A 14811-nucleotide genomic window follows, 5' to 3' on the forward strand; every position below is an offset into this window, starting at 1 on the left:
ACATTATAGAATGTCTTCATGTCAAGAATACTTATTTAGCTCTTATATTATACGTTCTCAGTCTATTCTTATCCTTCTTTTTTTTTTTTTTGAGATGGAGTCTCACTCTGTCACCCAGGCTGGAGTGCAGTGGCGCAATCTCGGCTCACTGCAACCTCCACCTCCTGGGTTCGAGCAATTCTCCTGCCTCAGCCTCCCAAGTAGCTGGGATTACAGGTGCCTGCCACCATGCATTTTGTATTTTTAAGAGATGGGGGTTCACCATGTTGACCAGGCTGGTCTCAAACTCCTAACCTCAGATGATCCACCTGCCTCAGCCTCCCAAAGTGCTGGGATTGCAGGCATGAGCCACCGTGCCCGGCCAAGTCTATTCTTATCCATTTAAACTTAGGAATATATAAATAGCCAGATTCCTTTTATCACTTCTTTTATTTATATTTATATTTTCTCTTCATTTCCCTATGTTGAGGTGTTGGTTCTAATTCCTTTGTTGTATGGTTAAGAGTCCTTTCATTCCCTCAAATAACATATGCACTCACTTGTTTTATTTTATTTATTTTTTAGAGACAAGATTTCATTCTGACACTTAGGCTGGAGTGCAGTGGCACAATTATAGCCCACTGCAGTCTCAAACTCCTGGGCTCAAGCAATCCTCCTGCCTCAGCCTTCCAAGCAGCTAGGACTACAAATGTGCACCACCACGCCCAGCTAATTTTTAAATTTTTTTGTAGAGACAGGTTGTCCTCATGTTGTGCAGGCTGATCAGAAACTCCTGGGCTCAAGTGATCCCCCCACCTTAGCCATCAAAAATGGTGGGATTACATGCATGAGTCACCATGTATGGCCCACTCACTTATTTTATATTTTATCTTTTATAGTTTTGTCTTTTGGTTGACTATCCTAAGTCAGTCATTCACGTAAACCAATTGTAAGCAATTCTGTGTGGTTTGTAAACAGTGACAAATTGAGAAAGTTGGAGAGTAGATGAGAAGATCATGGAGGGTCCATTTGCAGGTTTATGGAATATGGCTTTTATCCTGAATACATAGTTTTTTAAGCACAGAAAGATTTTTAAGCATGGGAACAATACGATTAGATTTGCCTGTCCACAGAATGGGGAACAAAATTGGAAAGAGAGTAGGGAGGAGAATAACAATAAACTAGGTGAATGACAATTGAAGGTGTGTAATCACAGTGAACATGGAGCTGATAGGAGGTATTCAATATTTTTTTAGAGACAATGATAGTTCATATGCTTAGTAGTTGTCTGGTACTTTAATAGTTGCCTTTTTGGGGTATTGAATAAGGGAATGGACAGAAACTGAAGCTTAAAAGTTAGGAATGGTGCTCAATTCAATGAGGGAGAAAGTTTACATTTATAAAATTTGTTCAAAATGTAGATGGCAGGTGTAGAGATTATGAAAGATTTGTTTCATGTGTTACTTATAACCAGAAATTGTCTATATTGTTCATATTTAACATTCATTGAATATTTATAAAGGTCTTGGTGCTTCTTCAGGTACTGAGAACAATTTTTAAAAAATTAATGATGAGTTCTTATTTTCAGGAGCTCAGAGAACAATAATACACTGTAATTTTTAGATGTATTCCATTCTAATTAAGACTACAGGTATCATTAAGAAGAATATATTGCACAAATCTCTTATCAACTGTAATTTGGAGTCCTTAGGTAACTATTTTGGGCTATCTTACTTGTTTCAGTTAACACGTCTGAAAAATTTACTTACCAGTCAAGTAGACCCACTTTGTTTTGTTATGATCATGCTCCTGACTCTCCAACTTACCGGGGCTTCAACTAATCACTCCACATCTAACCATTTTAGAGCTAGCCCAGACATGTCTTCATTTATGTGTTGTACATTCTTGATTTTCTGTAGATTACTTTAGTCTTTGGGAGAGGTAAAAAACCCACAAACAACTGTTCCTTTATTTTACATTTATCATTTTCCCTCCATACCTTCAGAAATCTCTAAACTACCCATCTTTTATGGCATTTTCAATTACCAAATTTATCTTATACTCCTCCTAGTGGTCATTTAGTAAATCTCTAATGATTAACTTTATGATACACCCCTTAGGCTTTTTAGAAGTCATCCTTTTCTAACCTAATAGTACTATTTTATTATTTTTATAATATTTGACAAAATTATTATGATAAATCCATTAAAAATTTAATGTACTTTTATAAACTTCAAAGACAAACATACACAAATAATTGTTTAGAAATACATATATGTAGGATAAAGCGAAAGAATGACAAACATAAAATTCTTTCAGGTTTGATGGGGCAGGGACAAAAGATATGGGAGGAGCATGTAAGTAGATGTAGTTTATTAGTAATGATACAGGTTTATTTTATGGCCAACAGAATAGTATAATGAATGACATGTACCCATCACTGAGCTTTAACAATTACCAACATTTTGCTAATATATATTTTTTAATCTAGTGTCTTACCACTTTTTTCCCTTGGCATATTTTATAGCAAATCCCAGACAATGCACCATTTCATCAATGCTTACTTATGTATCTCTAACTGATAAGGACATTTCTACCTTTATCTAAGCACCATGCTATTGTCACAAATAACATAATTAATAATAATACTTCATCCATAGTCACAATTTTGTGATGATATCAAAACGTGTTTTTACAGACATTTGTCTGTAAAATGTCCTAACTAGAATCCAAAAAAGATTTCTACATTGTATTTGAATATTATATTTCTTGTCTCTTTTATTCTTTAAAAGTCCCTTCCTTTTCTCTACACCCCTTTTTAAATTTATCCTTTTTAGAGACAGGGTCTCACAGAGAGACCTGTGTTGCCCAGGTGAGAGTGCAGTGGCTATTCACGGGTGTGATTATGTTACACTAAAGCCTAGAACTCCTGGCTTCAAGCTGTCCTCCTGCTTCAGCACTCATCCTCCACAAGTAGCTGGTACTACAGTGCCTGCACCTGGTTCTCGTTCCCTTTTTATGCCATTGGTTTGTTGGAAAAACCGTATTATCTGTCCAAGAGAATACACCTACATTCTGGACTTCAAATTACTTCTATATAGATGTATTTATCTTGTTCCTCTATTCCTTCTGTTTTCTATAAAATGCTAGTTATATATCTAAGGGCAGGCTGGATTACGGATTATTTGGGGTTTGATAAGAATTAAATTCTTTGGAGTTTTTGTGTGGTTTTTGGCAAGAGTATTTTATGGATGGCACTGAGTACTTTTATATTACATCATTAAGCACATAATGTCTGCTTATCTTACCTTTAAGGATGCTAAAATTAATTAGCGGTTTAGTGTAAAAGGTGTTCCTTAATATGCATGGGGAGGTACTACTTTAAGAAAATGCAAGATTTTAAAAATTAAACTTACAATGCAATAAGAAAGAAGATGAGGAGGCTGGGCACAGTGGCTCATGTCTGTAATCACAGCACTTTGGTAGACTGAGATCGCTTGAGGTCAGGAGTTCGAGACCAGCTTGACCAACATGGTGAAACCCCGTCTCTACTAAAAATATAAAAATTAGCTGGGCGTGGTTGTCCACGCCTATAGTCCCAGCTACTCTGGAGGCTGAGGCAGGAGAATCACTTCAACCCGGGAGGTGGAGGTTACAGTGAGCAGAGATCGTGCCACTGCACTCTAGCCCGGGCAACAGACCAAGACTCTGTCTCAAAAAAAAAAAAAAAAAAAAAAAAGAGGAATAGAAAATATGATTCAAAGCTCTGTTTCCTTATTCATAAAATATATTGGTTGTATTCGAATTGAATCTCAATTGCTCATTATAGGCCAGTGAAACGAATCTTTATGGTCCCAAGGTGAGTACTTCCTCTCTTCCCTTTCCTCAATGACAGCAGCTTTGAGATTTCAGCCTATCTTCATCTGTCTTTTTTACTACACTCTTTGGATTCAGGGTAGTAAATTTAGGTAGTTTATGGGTGACTTGAAGTATAACATAGAAGGAGAAACACAGAATCAAGATTTCAAAGGCCTTCCCAACTGAATTCCTATGATAAATTTTAAGTAATAATAATTAACTTTTTAAACAGGGTTCAACTCCACCAGTAACTGTTTTCAAAGGTTCAAAAAAACCTTACTTAAAAGAATGCATTTTGATTATTAACCATGATACTGGAGAATGTCGACTAGAAAAACTCAGCAGCAACATCACTGTAAAAAAAACAAGGTATGTGGTTTAATGAAATATATTATAAACATTAATTTCTAAGGAAATGTCAGGAAAAAATTTACTATATTAAGTAACATTATAATATTAGGTTTATTTATGTGTGGTACAAAAATGTTTTAATCTTATTCTAAGTTTAAGTTTGGTGGCGGGCGCCTATAGACCCAGCTACTCGGGAGGCTGAGGCAGAATGGCGTAAACCCGGGAGGCGGAGCTTGCAGTGAGCTGAGATCCGGCCGCTGCACTCCAGCCTGGGTGACAGAGCGAGACTCCGTCTCAAAAAAAAAAAAAAAAAAAAAAAAAATTTGATGGAGATCCTAAGCCAAAAGCTTTTTACCACATCACCCTGTGATATATAAAAGCTTGTTTTGCTTCTAAGTGCTTTCTATAGGTATAGGTATACTTTTTATCCTATTGTAGATACTTCTGTATCACTGGATTGAAGGGAGCCATTATACATTCTCTAAAATAATTTCATCTTCATTAGTAAAAATTTATTGAGTACCTATGCTGTGTAAGGTACTAGAAAAAGGAAAGTTTGTTCTGCAAACGCCTCAGAACTTCTGCGTTTTATTCAGGTAAACAGACCATTCCATTTAAAAAGTCAGTAGGAGAATATACCCATCTCAAATCCTTTTTGGAAATAGGTGAGACATTACTTACCATGTAATATAAGGATGTTTGCTCTAAAAGCCATGCAAATAGTATAGACAAAAATTGCTCTAGGAATTAAGAAAAAGGAGAAGTAATGGTAGATCGGAACATTCAGGGAGGCCTTTTTGATGTACCTTAAGGGGAGGTTAGGATCATAAGAATTACCTTGGGTGCTTGTTAAAAATTAGTTCCCGAATCCAGCCTTAAATCAGGGAAGGATCCTGGGAAACTCTATTTTTTAATATCCCCTCACCTCTACCATCTATGCCCTGCTGTGATTCACACCAGAAGAAAGTTTGTGAAATACGATTTAATTGATTAGAGAGGAGATGAGGGTGTAAGCCAAGTTTGAAGGCAGGAATATATCTGACTTATTCAGGGCCAATGAGTAAGACCTATTTGAACGGAGCAGAGGTTTGTCTCTGTACCCGTGTATATGTTTTGGAAAGTAGGGGGCGATATTGATATTGGGCTAGAGGTAAGTTTGTAATTTCGTTGGTTGAGGTTAGTGCCATCAATATTAACTAAGAAATTAGGACATTATCTTGCTGGTAGTGGTTGCATATTAAAGTCTTTTTAACCAGGGATTGGCATGTTTACAGTTTTGTTTTAAAACATTAATTCAGTAGAAAAGCTGAGTAAATGAAACAATGCAGGAATCAGAAAAATGTATAAACCAGGATTTTTTGAGAGCAGAAATGAAGAGAAAAGTGAGGTTCTAAAGACTCTTTGAAGGAAGAACTGACAGGATTTGGTGACTGGAAATGGGAGAGGCAAAAATCAAGTATACTTTTGTTATACACTCTTCTTAAAGATGTTGAGAGAAAAGTATTTGAATCTCCTTTATTATCATGCCTGTCTTAAGTTATGAATGGAAACTGTAGAAGTGATTTAGTTTTAACAGAAATGATAATCTTAGAACTTAGGGAATATATCGTACCTGTTATACACTTATATTTTTCCTTTTATTTTAGCCATTTGTGAATATCTTATCTGTTCAATTTAAGCAATGGCTTTTTTTTTTTTTAATGGTTGTTTTATTTATTTTTAAATAGAGATGGGGGGTCTTGTTATATTGCCCAGGCTAGTCTTGAACTCCTGGCCTCAAGCCATCCTCCTTCCTCAGCCTCCCAAAGTGCTGGGATTACAGGCATGAGCCACTGCACCAGCCTGGATTTTTGTTTTTGTTTTTGTTTTATGAGATAAGGTCTCACTCTGTCACCCAGGCTGGAGTGCAGTGGCGCAATCATAGCTTACTGCAGCTTCAAACTCCTGGGCTCAAATGATCCTCCCACAGCCTCCTGAGTAGCTGAGATTACAGGTGTGCATCATCATGCCCAGCTAATATTTTTATTATTTTTATACAGACAGAGTCTCACTATGTTGACCAGGTTCGTCTTGAATTCCTGGCCTCAAGTAATCCTCCCACTTTGGCCTCCCAATATGCTAGGATTACAGGCATGAGCCACCAAGTGTGGCACTGGTTTTGTTTTTGTTCTTCTTTGTATCCCTCAATGGACATGTGTATCACAGAAATAGAACTTGACAAATACTTGTTAAATTATGAACTAAATTAATGTTTTAATTACGGAATATTACTCTAAAGATGTTTAGGAAAAGAGTAAGTGGTCAGTTTTAGTAATTTTGTAAGTTGAAATTTTTGTTACATTGCTGTCATACCTGTTTCAATATTTGATATTCTTAATTGCAGAGTTGAAGGAAGCAGTAAAATTCAGTATCGTAAAGAACAACAGCCACAACAAATGTGGAATTCAGCCAGGACTCCCAATCTTGTGAAACATTCTCCATCTGAAGATAAGATGTCCCCAGCATCTCCAATAGATGATATTGAAAGAGGTAAAATCTAAGTATATATAACATCCCTTTATAAGAGATAATTAAGAAATGTTAAGGCCAGGCACGGTGGCTCACACCTGTAATCCCAGCACTTCGGGAGGCCGAGGTGGGTGGATCATGAGGTCAGTAGTTCAAGACCAGCCTGGCCAACATGGTGAAACCCCATCTCTACTAAAAATACAAAAATTAGCTGGGCATGGTGGTGCACGCCTAGAGTCCTAGCTACTCGGGAGGCTGACACAGAAGAATCACTTGAACCCCGGAGGTGGAGGATGCAGTGAGCTGAGATTGCACCGTTGCACTCCAGCCTGGGTGACAGAGCAAGACTCTGTCTCAAAACAAAACAACAAAAAAGAAATGCTAAATGAATTTTTTCATTTTAATTAACAGTGGTACTAATTATAAACGTTTACAAAGAGCATAATATTTTTTGTAATTATGCATTTTTCTGGAGTAAGGATGTAGCTTATGATTTTTAATTTTATGTAAACAATATCCATATAAGAGAATTTGTATCATTTTATTTACTTTTTTATTATATCTTAAGTTCTAGGGTACATGTGCACAACGTGCAGGTTTGTTACATATGTATACATGTGCCATGTTGGTGTGCTGCACCCAGTAACTCCTCATTTATATTAGGTATATCTCCTAGTGCTATCTGTCCCCCCTCCTCCTACTCCACAACAAGCCCCGGTATGTGATATTCCCCTTCCTATGTCCAAGTGTTCTCATTGTTCAATTCCCACCTATGAATGAGAACATATGGTGTTTCGTTTTCTATCCATGCGACAGTTTGCTGAGAATGATGGTTTCCAGCTGCATCCATGTCCCTACAAAGGACATGAACTCATCCTTTTTTATGGTTGCATAGTATTCCATGGTGTATATGTGCCACATTTTCTTAATCCAGTCTATCATTGATGGACATTTGGGTTGGTTCCAAGTCTTTGCTATTGTGAATAGTGCCGCAATAAACATACATGTGCATGTGTCTTTATAGCAGCATGATTTATAATCTTTTGGGTATATACCCAGTAATGGGATGGCTGAGTCAAATGGTATATCTAGTTCTGGATCCTTGAGGAATCACCATACTGTCTTCCACAATGGTTCAACTAGTTTACAGTCCCACCAACAGTGTAAAAGTGTTCCTATTTCTCCACATCCTCTCTAGCACCTGTTGTTTCCTGCCTTTTTAATGATTGCCATTCTAACTGGTGTGAGATGGTATCTCATTGTGGTTTTGATTTGCATTTCTCTGGTGACCAGTGATGATGGGCATTTTTTCATGTGTCTATTGGCTGCAGAAATGTCTTCTTTTGAGAAGTGTCTGTTCACATCCCTTGCCCACTTTTTGATGGGGTTGTTAGTTTTTTTTCTTGTAAATTTGTTTAAGTTCTTTGTAGATTCTGGATATTAGCCCTTTGTCAGATGAGTAGATTGCAAAAATTTTCTCCCATTCTGTAGGTTGCCTATTCACTCTGATGGTAGTTTTTTTTTCTTTCTTTTTTTTGCCATGTAGAAGCTCTTTAGTTTAATTAGATCCCATTTGTCTATTTCAGCTTTTGTTGGCATTGCTTTTGATTTAGTCATGAAGTCCTTGCCCATGCCTATGTCCTGAATTGTATTGTCTAGGTTTTCTTCTAGGGTTTTTATGGTTTTAGGTCTACCATTTAAATCTTTAATCCATCTTCAATTCATTTTTGTATAGGGTGTAAGGAAAGGATCCAGTTTCAGCTTTCTACATATGGCTAGCCAGTTTTCCCAGCACCATTTATTAAATGGGGAATCCTTTCCGCATTGCTTGTTTTTGTCAGGTTTGTCAAAGATCAGATGCTTGTAGATGTGTGGTGTTATTTCTGAGGCCTCTGTTCTGTCCCATTGGTCTATATATGTGTTTTGGTACCATACCTGTACCGTGCTGTTTTGGTTATTATAGCCTTGTAGTATAGTTTGAAGTCAGATAGTGTGATGCCTCCAGTTTTGTTCTTTTTGCTTATGATTGTCTTAGCAATGTGGGCTCTTTTTTGTGTCCGTATGAGTTTAAAGTAGTTTTTTTCCCCAATTCTCTGAAGAAAACCATTGGTAGCTTGATGGGGATGGCATTGAATCTATAAATTACCTTGGGCAGTATGGCCATTTTCACAATATTGACTCTTCCTATCCGTGAGCATGGAATGTTCTTCCATTTGTTTGTGTCCTCTTTTATTTTGTTGAGCAATGATTTGTAGTTCTCTTTGAAGAGGTCCTTCATATCCCTTGTAAGTTGGATTCCTAGGTATTTTATTTTCTTTGTAGCAATTGTGAATGGGAGTTCACTCAGGATTTGGCTCTCTGTTTTTCCGTTATTGGTGTATAGGAATGCTTGTGATTTTTGCCCATTGATTTTGTATCCTGAGTTGCTGAAGTTGCTTATCAGCTTAAGAAGCCTTGGGGCTGAGACAATGGGGTTTTCTAAATATACAATCATGTCATCTACCAATAGGGATAATTTGACTTCCTCTTTTCCTAATCAAATACCCTTTATTTCTTTCTCTTGCCTGATTGCCCTGGCCAGAACTTCCAACGCTATGTTAAATAAGAGTGCTGAAAGAGAGCATCCCTGTCTTGTGCCTGTTTTCAAAGGGAATGCTTCCAGGTTTTTGCCTATTCAGTATGATATTGGCTGTGGGTTTGTCATAAATAGCTCTTATTATTTTGAAATACGTTCCATCAATACCTCGTTTTTTGAGAGTTTTCAGCATGAAGGGCTGTTGAATTTTGTCAAAGGCCTTTTCTGCATCTATTGAGATAATCATGTGGTTTTTGTCGTTGGTTCTGTTTATGCAATGGATTACATTTATTGATTTGTGTATGTTGAACCAGCCTTGCATCCCAGGGATGAAGCCAACTTCATCGTGATGAATAAGTTTTTGATGTGCTGCTGGATTCGGTTTGCCAGTATTTTATTGAGGATTTTCACATTGGTGTTCACCAGGGATACTGGTCTAAAATTCTCTTTTTTTGTTGTGTCTCTGCCAGACTTTGGTATCAGGATGATGCTGGCCTCATAAAATGAGTTAGGGAGGATTCCTCTTTTTCTATTGGTTGGAATAGTTTCAGAAGGAATGATACCAGTCCTTCTTTGTACCTCTGGTAGAGTTCGGCTGTGAATCCATCTGGTCCTGGCTTTTTTTTTTTGTTTTTTTGGTTTGTAAGCTATTAATTATTGCCTCAATTTCAGAACCTGTTATTGATCTATTCAGAGATTCAACTTCTTCCTGGTTTAGTCTTGGAAGGTTGTATGTGTCTAGGAATTTATCCATTTCTTCTAGATTTTCTAGTTTATTTGCATAGAGGTGTTTATAGTATTCTCTGACGGTAGTTTGTATTTCTATGGGATTGGTGGTGATATCCCTGTTATCATTTTTTATTGTGTCTATTTGATTCTTCTCTCTTTTCTTCTTTATTAGTCTTGCTAGCAGTCTATCAATTTTGTTGATCTTTTTAAAAAACCAGTTCCTGGATTCATTGATTTTTTTCAAGGGTTTTTTGTGTCTCTGTCTCCTTCAGTTTTGCTCTGATATTAGTTATTTCGTGCCTTCTGCTAGCTTTTAAATTTGTTTGCTCTTGCTTCTCCAGTTCTTTTAATGGTGACGTTAGGGTGTTGATTTTAGATCTTTCCTGCTTTCTCTTGTGGGCATTTAATGCCATAAATTTCACTCTACACACTGCTTTAAATGTGTCCCAGAGATTCTAGTATGTTGTGTCTTTGTTCTCATTGGTTTCAAAGAACATCTTTATTTCTGCCTTCATTTCGTTATTTACCCAGTAGTCATTCAGGAGCAGGTTGTTCAGTTTCCATGTAGTTACGTGGTTTTGAGTGAGTTTCTTAATCCTGAGTTCTAATTTGATTGCACTGTGGTCTGAGAGACAGTTTGTTGTGATTTCTATTCTTTTACATTTGCTGAGGAGCGCTTTACTTCCAACTCTGTGGTCCCTTTTGGAATAAGTGTGATGTAGTGCTGAGAAGAATGTATATTCTGTTGATTTGGGGTGGAGAGTTCTGTGGATGTTTATTAGGTCTGCTTGGTGCAGAGCTGAGCTCATGTCCTGGATATCCTTGTTAACCTTCTGTCTCATTGATCTGTCTAATATTGACAGTGGGTGTTAAAGTCTCTCATTATTATTGTGTGAGAGTCTAAGTCTCTTTGTAGGTCTCTAAGGACTTGCTTTATGAATCTGGTTGCTCCTGTATTGGGTGCATAGATATTTAGGATAGTTAGGTCTTCTTGTTGAATTGATCCCTTTACCATTATGCAGTAGTCTTCCTTGTCTCTTTTGGATCTTTGTTGGTTTAAAGTCTGTTTTATCAGAGACTAGGATTGCAACCCCTGCTTTTTTTTTTTGTTTTTCATTTGCTTGGTAGATTTTCCTCCATCCTTTTATTTTGAGCCTATGTGTGTCTCTGCATGTGAGATGTGTCTCCTGAATACAACACACTGATTGGTCTTGACTCTTTATCCAGTTTTCCAGTCTGTGTCTTTTAATTGGAGCATTAAGCTTATTTACATTTAAGGTTAATATTGTTATGTGTATATTTGATCCTGTCATTATGATGTTAGCTGCTTATTTTGCTCATTAGTTGATGCAGTTTCTTCCTAGCATCGATGGTCTTTACAATTTAGCATATTTTTGCAGTGGTGGGTACCGGTTGTTCCTTTCCATGTTTCGTGCTACCTTCAGGAGCTCTTGTAAGGCAGGCCTGGTGATGACAAAATCTCTCAACATTTGCTTGTCTGTAAAGGATTTTATTTCTCCTTCACTTATGAAGCTTGGTTTGGCTGGATATGAAATTCTGGGTTGAAAATTCTTTCCTTTAGGAATGTTGAATATTGGCCCCACTCTCTTCTGGCCTGTAGAGTTTCTGCCAAGAGATCCGCTGTTAGTCTGATGGGCTTTCCTTTGTGGGTAACCTGACCTTTCTCTGGCTGCCCTTAACATTTTTTCCTTCATTTCAACTTTGGTGAATCTGACAATTATGTGTCTTGGAGTTGCTCTTCTCAAGGAGTATCTTTGTGGTGTTCTCTGTATTTCCTGAATTTGGATGTTGGCCTTCCTTGCTAGGTTGGGAAAGTTCTCCTGGATAATATCCTGAAGAGTGTTTTCCAACTTGGTTCCGTTTTTCCCATTACTTTTAGGTACACCAATCAGACGTAGATTTGGTCTTTTCACATAGTCCCATATTTGTTGGAGGCTTTGTTCATTTCTTTTTACACTTTTTTCTTTAAACATCTCACTTCATTTCATTCATTTGATCTTCAATCACCGATACCCTCTCTTCTACTTGATCTGATTGGCTACTGAAGCTTGTGGAAGCGTCATGTATTTCTCACGCCATGGCTTTTAGCTCCATCAGGTCATTTAAGGTCTTCTCTATGCTGTTTTTTCTAGTTAGTCATTCATCTAATCTTTTTTCAAGGTCTTTAGCTTCTTTGCAATGGGTTTGAACATCCTCCTTTAGCTTGGAGAAGTTTGTTATTACTGATCGTCTGAAGCCTTCTTCTCTGAACTTGTCAAAGTCATTCTCTGTCCAGCTTTGTTCCATTGCTGTTGAGGAGCTGCATTCCTTTGGAGAAGAGGCACTCTGATTTTTAGAATTTTCAGCTTTTCTGCTCTGCTTTCTCCCCATCTTTGTGGTTTTATCTACCTTTGGTCTTTGACAATGGTGACATACAGATGGGGTTTTGGTGTGGATGTCCTTTCTGTTTGTTAGTTTTTCTTCTAACAGTCAGGACCCTCAGCTGCAGATCTGTTGGAGTTTGCTGGAGGTCCATTCCAGACCCTGTTTGCCTGGGTATCACCAGCGGAGGCTGCAGAACAGCAAATATTGCAGAAGGGCAAATGTTGCTGCCTGATCCTTCCTCTGGAAGCTTTGTCTCAGAGGGGCACCTGGCTGTATGAGGTGTCAGTCGGCCCCTACTGGGAGGTGTCTCCCAGTTAGGCTACTCAGGGGTCAGGGACCAACTTTAGGCAGTCTGTCCATTCTCAGATCTCAAACTCTATGCTGGGAGAACCAATACTCTCTTTAAAGCTGTCAGACAGAGACATTTAAGTCTGCAGAAGTTTCTACTGACTTTCGTTCAGCTGTGCCCTGCCCCCAGAGGTGGAGTCTACAGAGGCAGACAGGCCTCCTTGAACTGTGGTGGGCTCCACCCGGTTCAAGCCTCCAGGCCACTTTGTTTACCTATTCAAGCCTCAGCAATGGCAGATACCCCTCCCCCAGCCTCACTGCTGCCTTGCAGTTTGATCTCAGACTGCTGTGCTAGCAGTGAGTGAGGCTCCGTGGGTGTAGGACCCTCCAAACCATGTGTGGGATATAATCTCCTGGTATACCATTTGCTAAGACCATTGGAAAAGTGCAGTATTAGGGGTGAGAGTGTCTCGATTTTCCAGGTACTGTCTGTCACGGCTTCCCTTTGCTAGGAAAGGGAATTCACCAACCCCTTGCACTTCCTGGGTGAGGCAATGCCCTGCCCTGCTTCGACTCACACTCTGTGGGCTGCAACCACTGTCCAACAAGCCCCGGTGAGATGAACCCGGTACCTCAGCTGGAAATGCAGAAATTACCCATCTTCTGCATGGCTCACACTGGGAGCTGTAGACTGGAACTGTTCCTATTCAACCATCTTGGAACCTCCCCTTGTATCATTTTAAATTACTATTCAGGGTAAAAAAAAAAATGACTCTTTAGAAATATATAACTGGAGTTTTCTTCTTTTTGGCATTTGTGATGACTCAAATTCAATTCTTCACAGCATCTTCCTATCAAAATGTTTATGTATGGCCAGGTCGTACATATTTAAGATGTCACCAATTCCATAGGGAAATGAGGAAATATAGTAAGCAGAATAAGCAAGCACCTTTTTCTGAATTGCTGCTTACTTCTCAGAAGGGAGGTATTTTTAGGGAAGTACATACAGTCCTTTTGTCAGTAAGAAAACTTAAATCTCCATTTTTTTTTCTAGCTGCAATGTGGGTTATCGATGTAGTAATTGTGGCTGCAGTGAGACCCTGGTCACTAAAGTATATTTGCTTCTACACTTTGCCTTCTTAAAATTTGCACATAGCCATCCAATTTCATTGTTCTCTTCTAAGCCCAGTAGAGTATTCATTTTCTAATTGATTAGTAGCTCCTATGCAAACAATAAAAAAGACAAGTCTAGAACCCTTGGTGGTACAAGCGGTCTTGAATTTTATTTTTTTTACATCATACTTGCTTCCAAATGGATTTGAATTATGATATCTTCATATACATGAATACAATAAAATATTGGTACAGAAAATCAAGATATTGAAGCAAATTTGCTGATCATTAACACATTAAATTGCCAGGTGTGGTGGTGTACACCTATAATCCCAGCACTTTGGGAGGACAAGGCAGGTGGATCACTTTAGCTCAGGAGTTTGAAACCAGCCTGGGCAACATGGTAAAACCCCATCTCTACAAAAAAATACAAAATTAACTGGGTGTGGTGGTGTATGCCTGTAGTTCCAGCTACTTGGGAGGCTAAGCTGGGAGGATCACTTGAGCTTGGGGAGGCCAAGCCTGCAGTGAATAGTGATTGTGCCACTGCACTCCAACCTGGGTGACAGAGTGAGACTCTGTCTCAAAAAATGAAATAATAATAAAAATAATAATAATTTAGCTCTGAGCTTCTAACTATCAAGAAAAAAAGGGAGACACAAGCAGCATATGTTGTATTATCGGATAGGTTACAAAGAATCAGACTTTTTCCTGTTACTAAATTCTGAAAGGAATTCATCATATGGAACGTTTTTCTAGGGAGCATTAAACTTTATATAGTGTTCTCAATGGTAATTTTACAGTAAAAGTAGAAGTTCTTCCATGTGACAGTTTTTTAATAGAGGCCTTAATAAAAGTATTGTATCGAAGCATAACTCAGGGAAAAGAAAGTTGTAGAGGACGCAAGGCACAGTGGCTCATGCCTATAATTCCACCACTTTAGGGGCCCAAGGTGGGAGGAGCATTTGAGTCCAGGAGTTCGAGAACAGCATAGGCAGCATAGTGAAACCTCATCTCAATTAAAA

General features: G+C 38.2%; 1 protein-coding gene across 3 annotated transcripts in view; it reads left to right on the forward strand.

The window, feature by feature from the left end:
• EAF2 (ELL associated factor 2) overlaps positions 1-14811 on the forward strand; it is a 51238-nt gene that overhangs the window by 14999 nt on the left and 21428 nt on the right. For 2 of the 3 annotated variants that reach the window (XM_025376241.1, XM_025376240.1), the window contains exons 3-4: positions 4070-4206; positions 6572-6717. In XM_025376241.1, coding sequence (XP_025232026.1) covers positions 4070-4206; positions 6572-6717 — 283 coding nt within the window. The remainder of the gene's footprint in view (positions 1-4069; positions 4207-6571; positions 6718-14811) is intronic. The other variant, XM_025376242.1, reaches the window with a different exon arrangement.

This window comes from Theropithecus gelada, chromosome 2 (genome assembly GCF_003255815.1).
Source record: "Theropithecus gelada isolate Dixy chromosome 2, Tgel_1.0, whole genome shotgun sequence".
NCBI classification, from domain to species: Eukaryota; Metazoa; Chordata; class Mammalia; order Primates; family Cercopithecidae; genus Theropithecus; species Theropithecus gelada.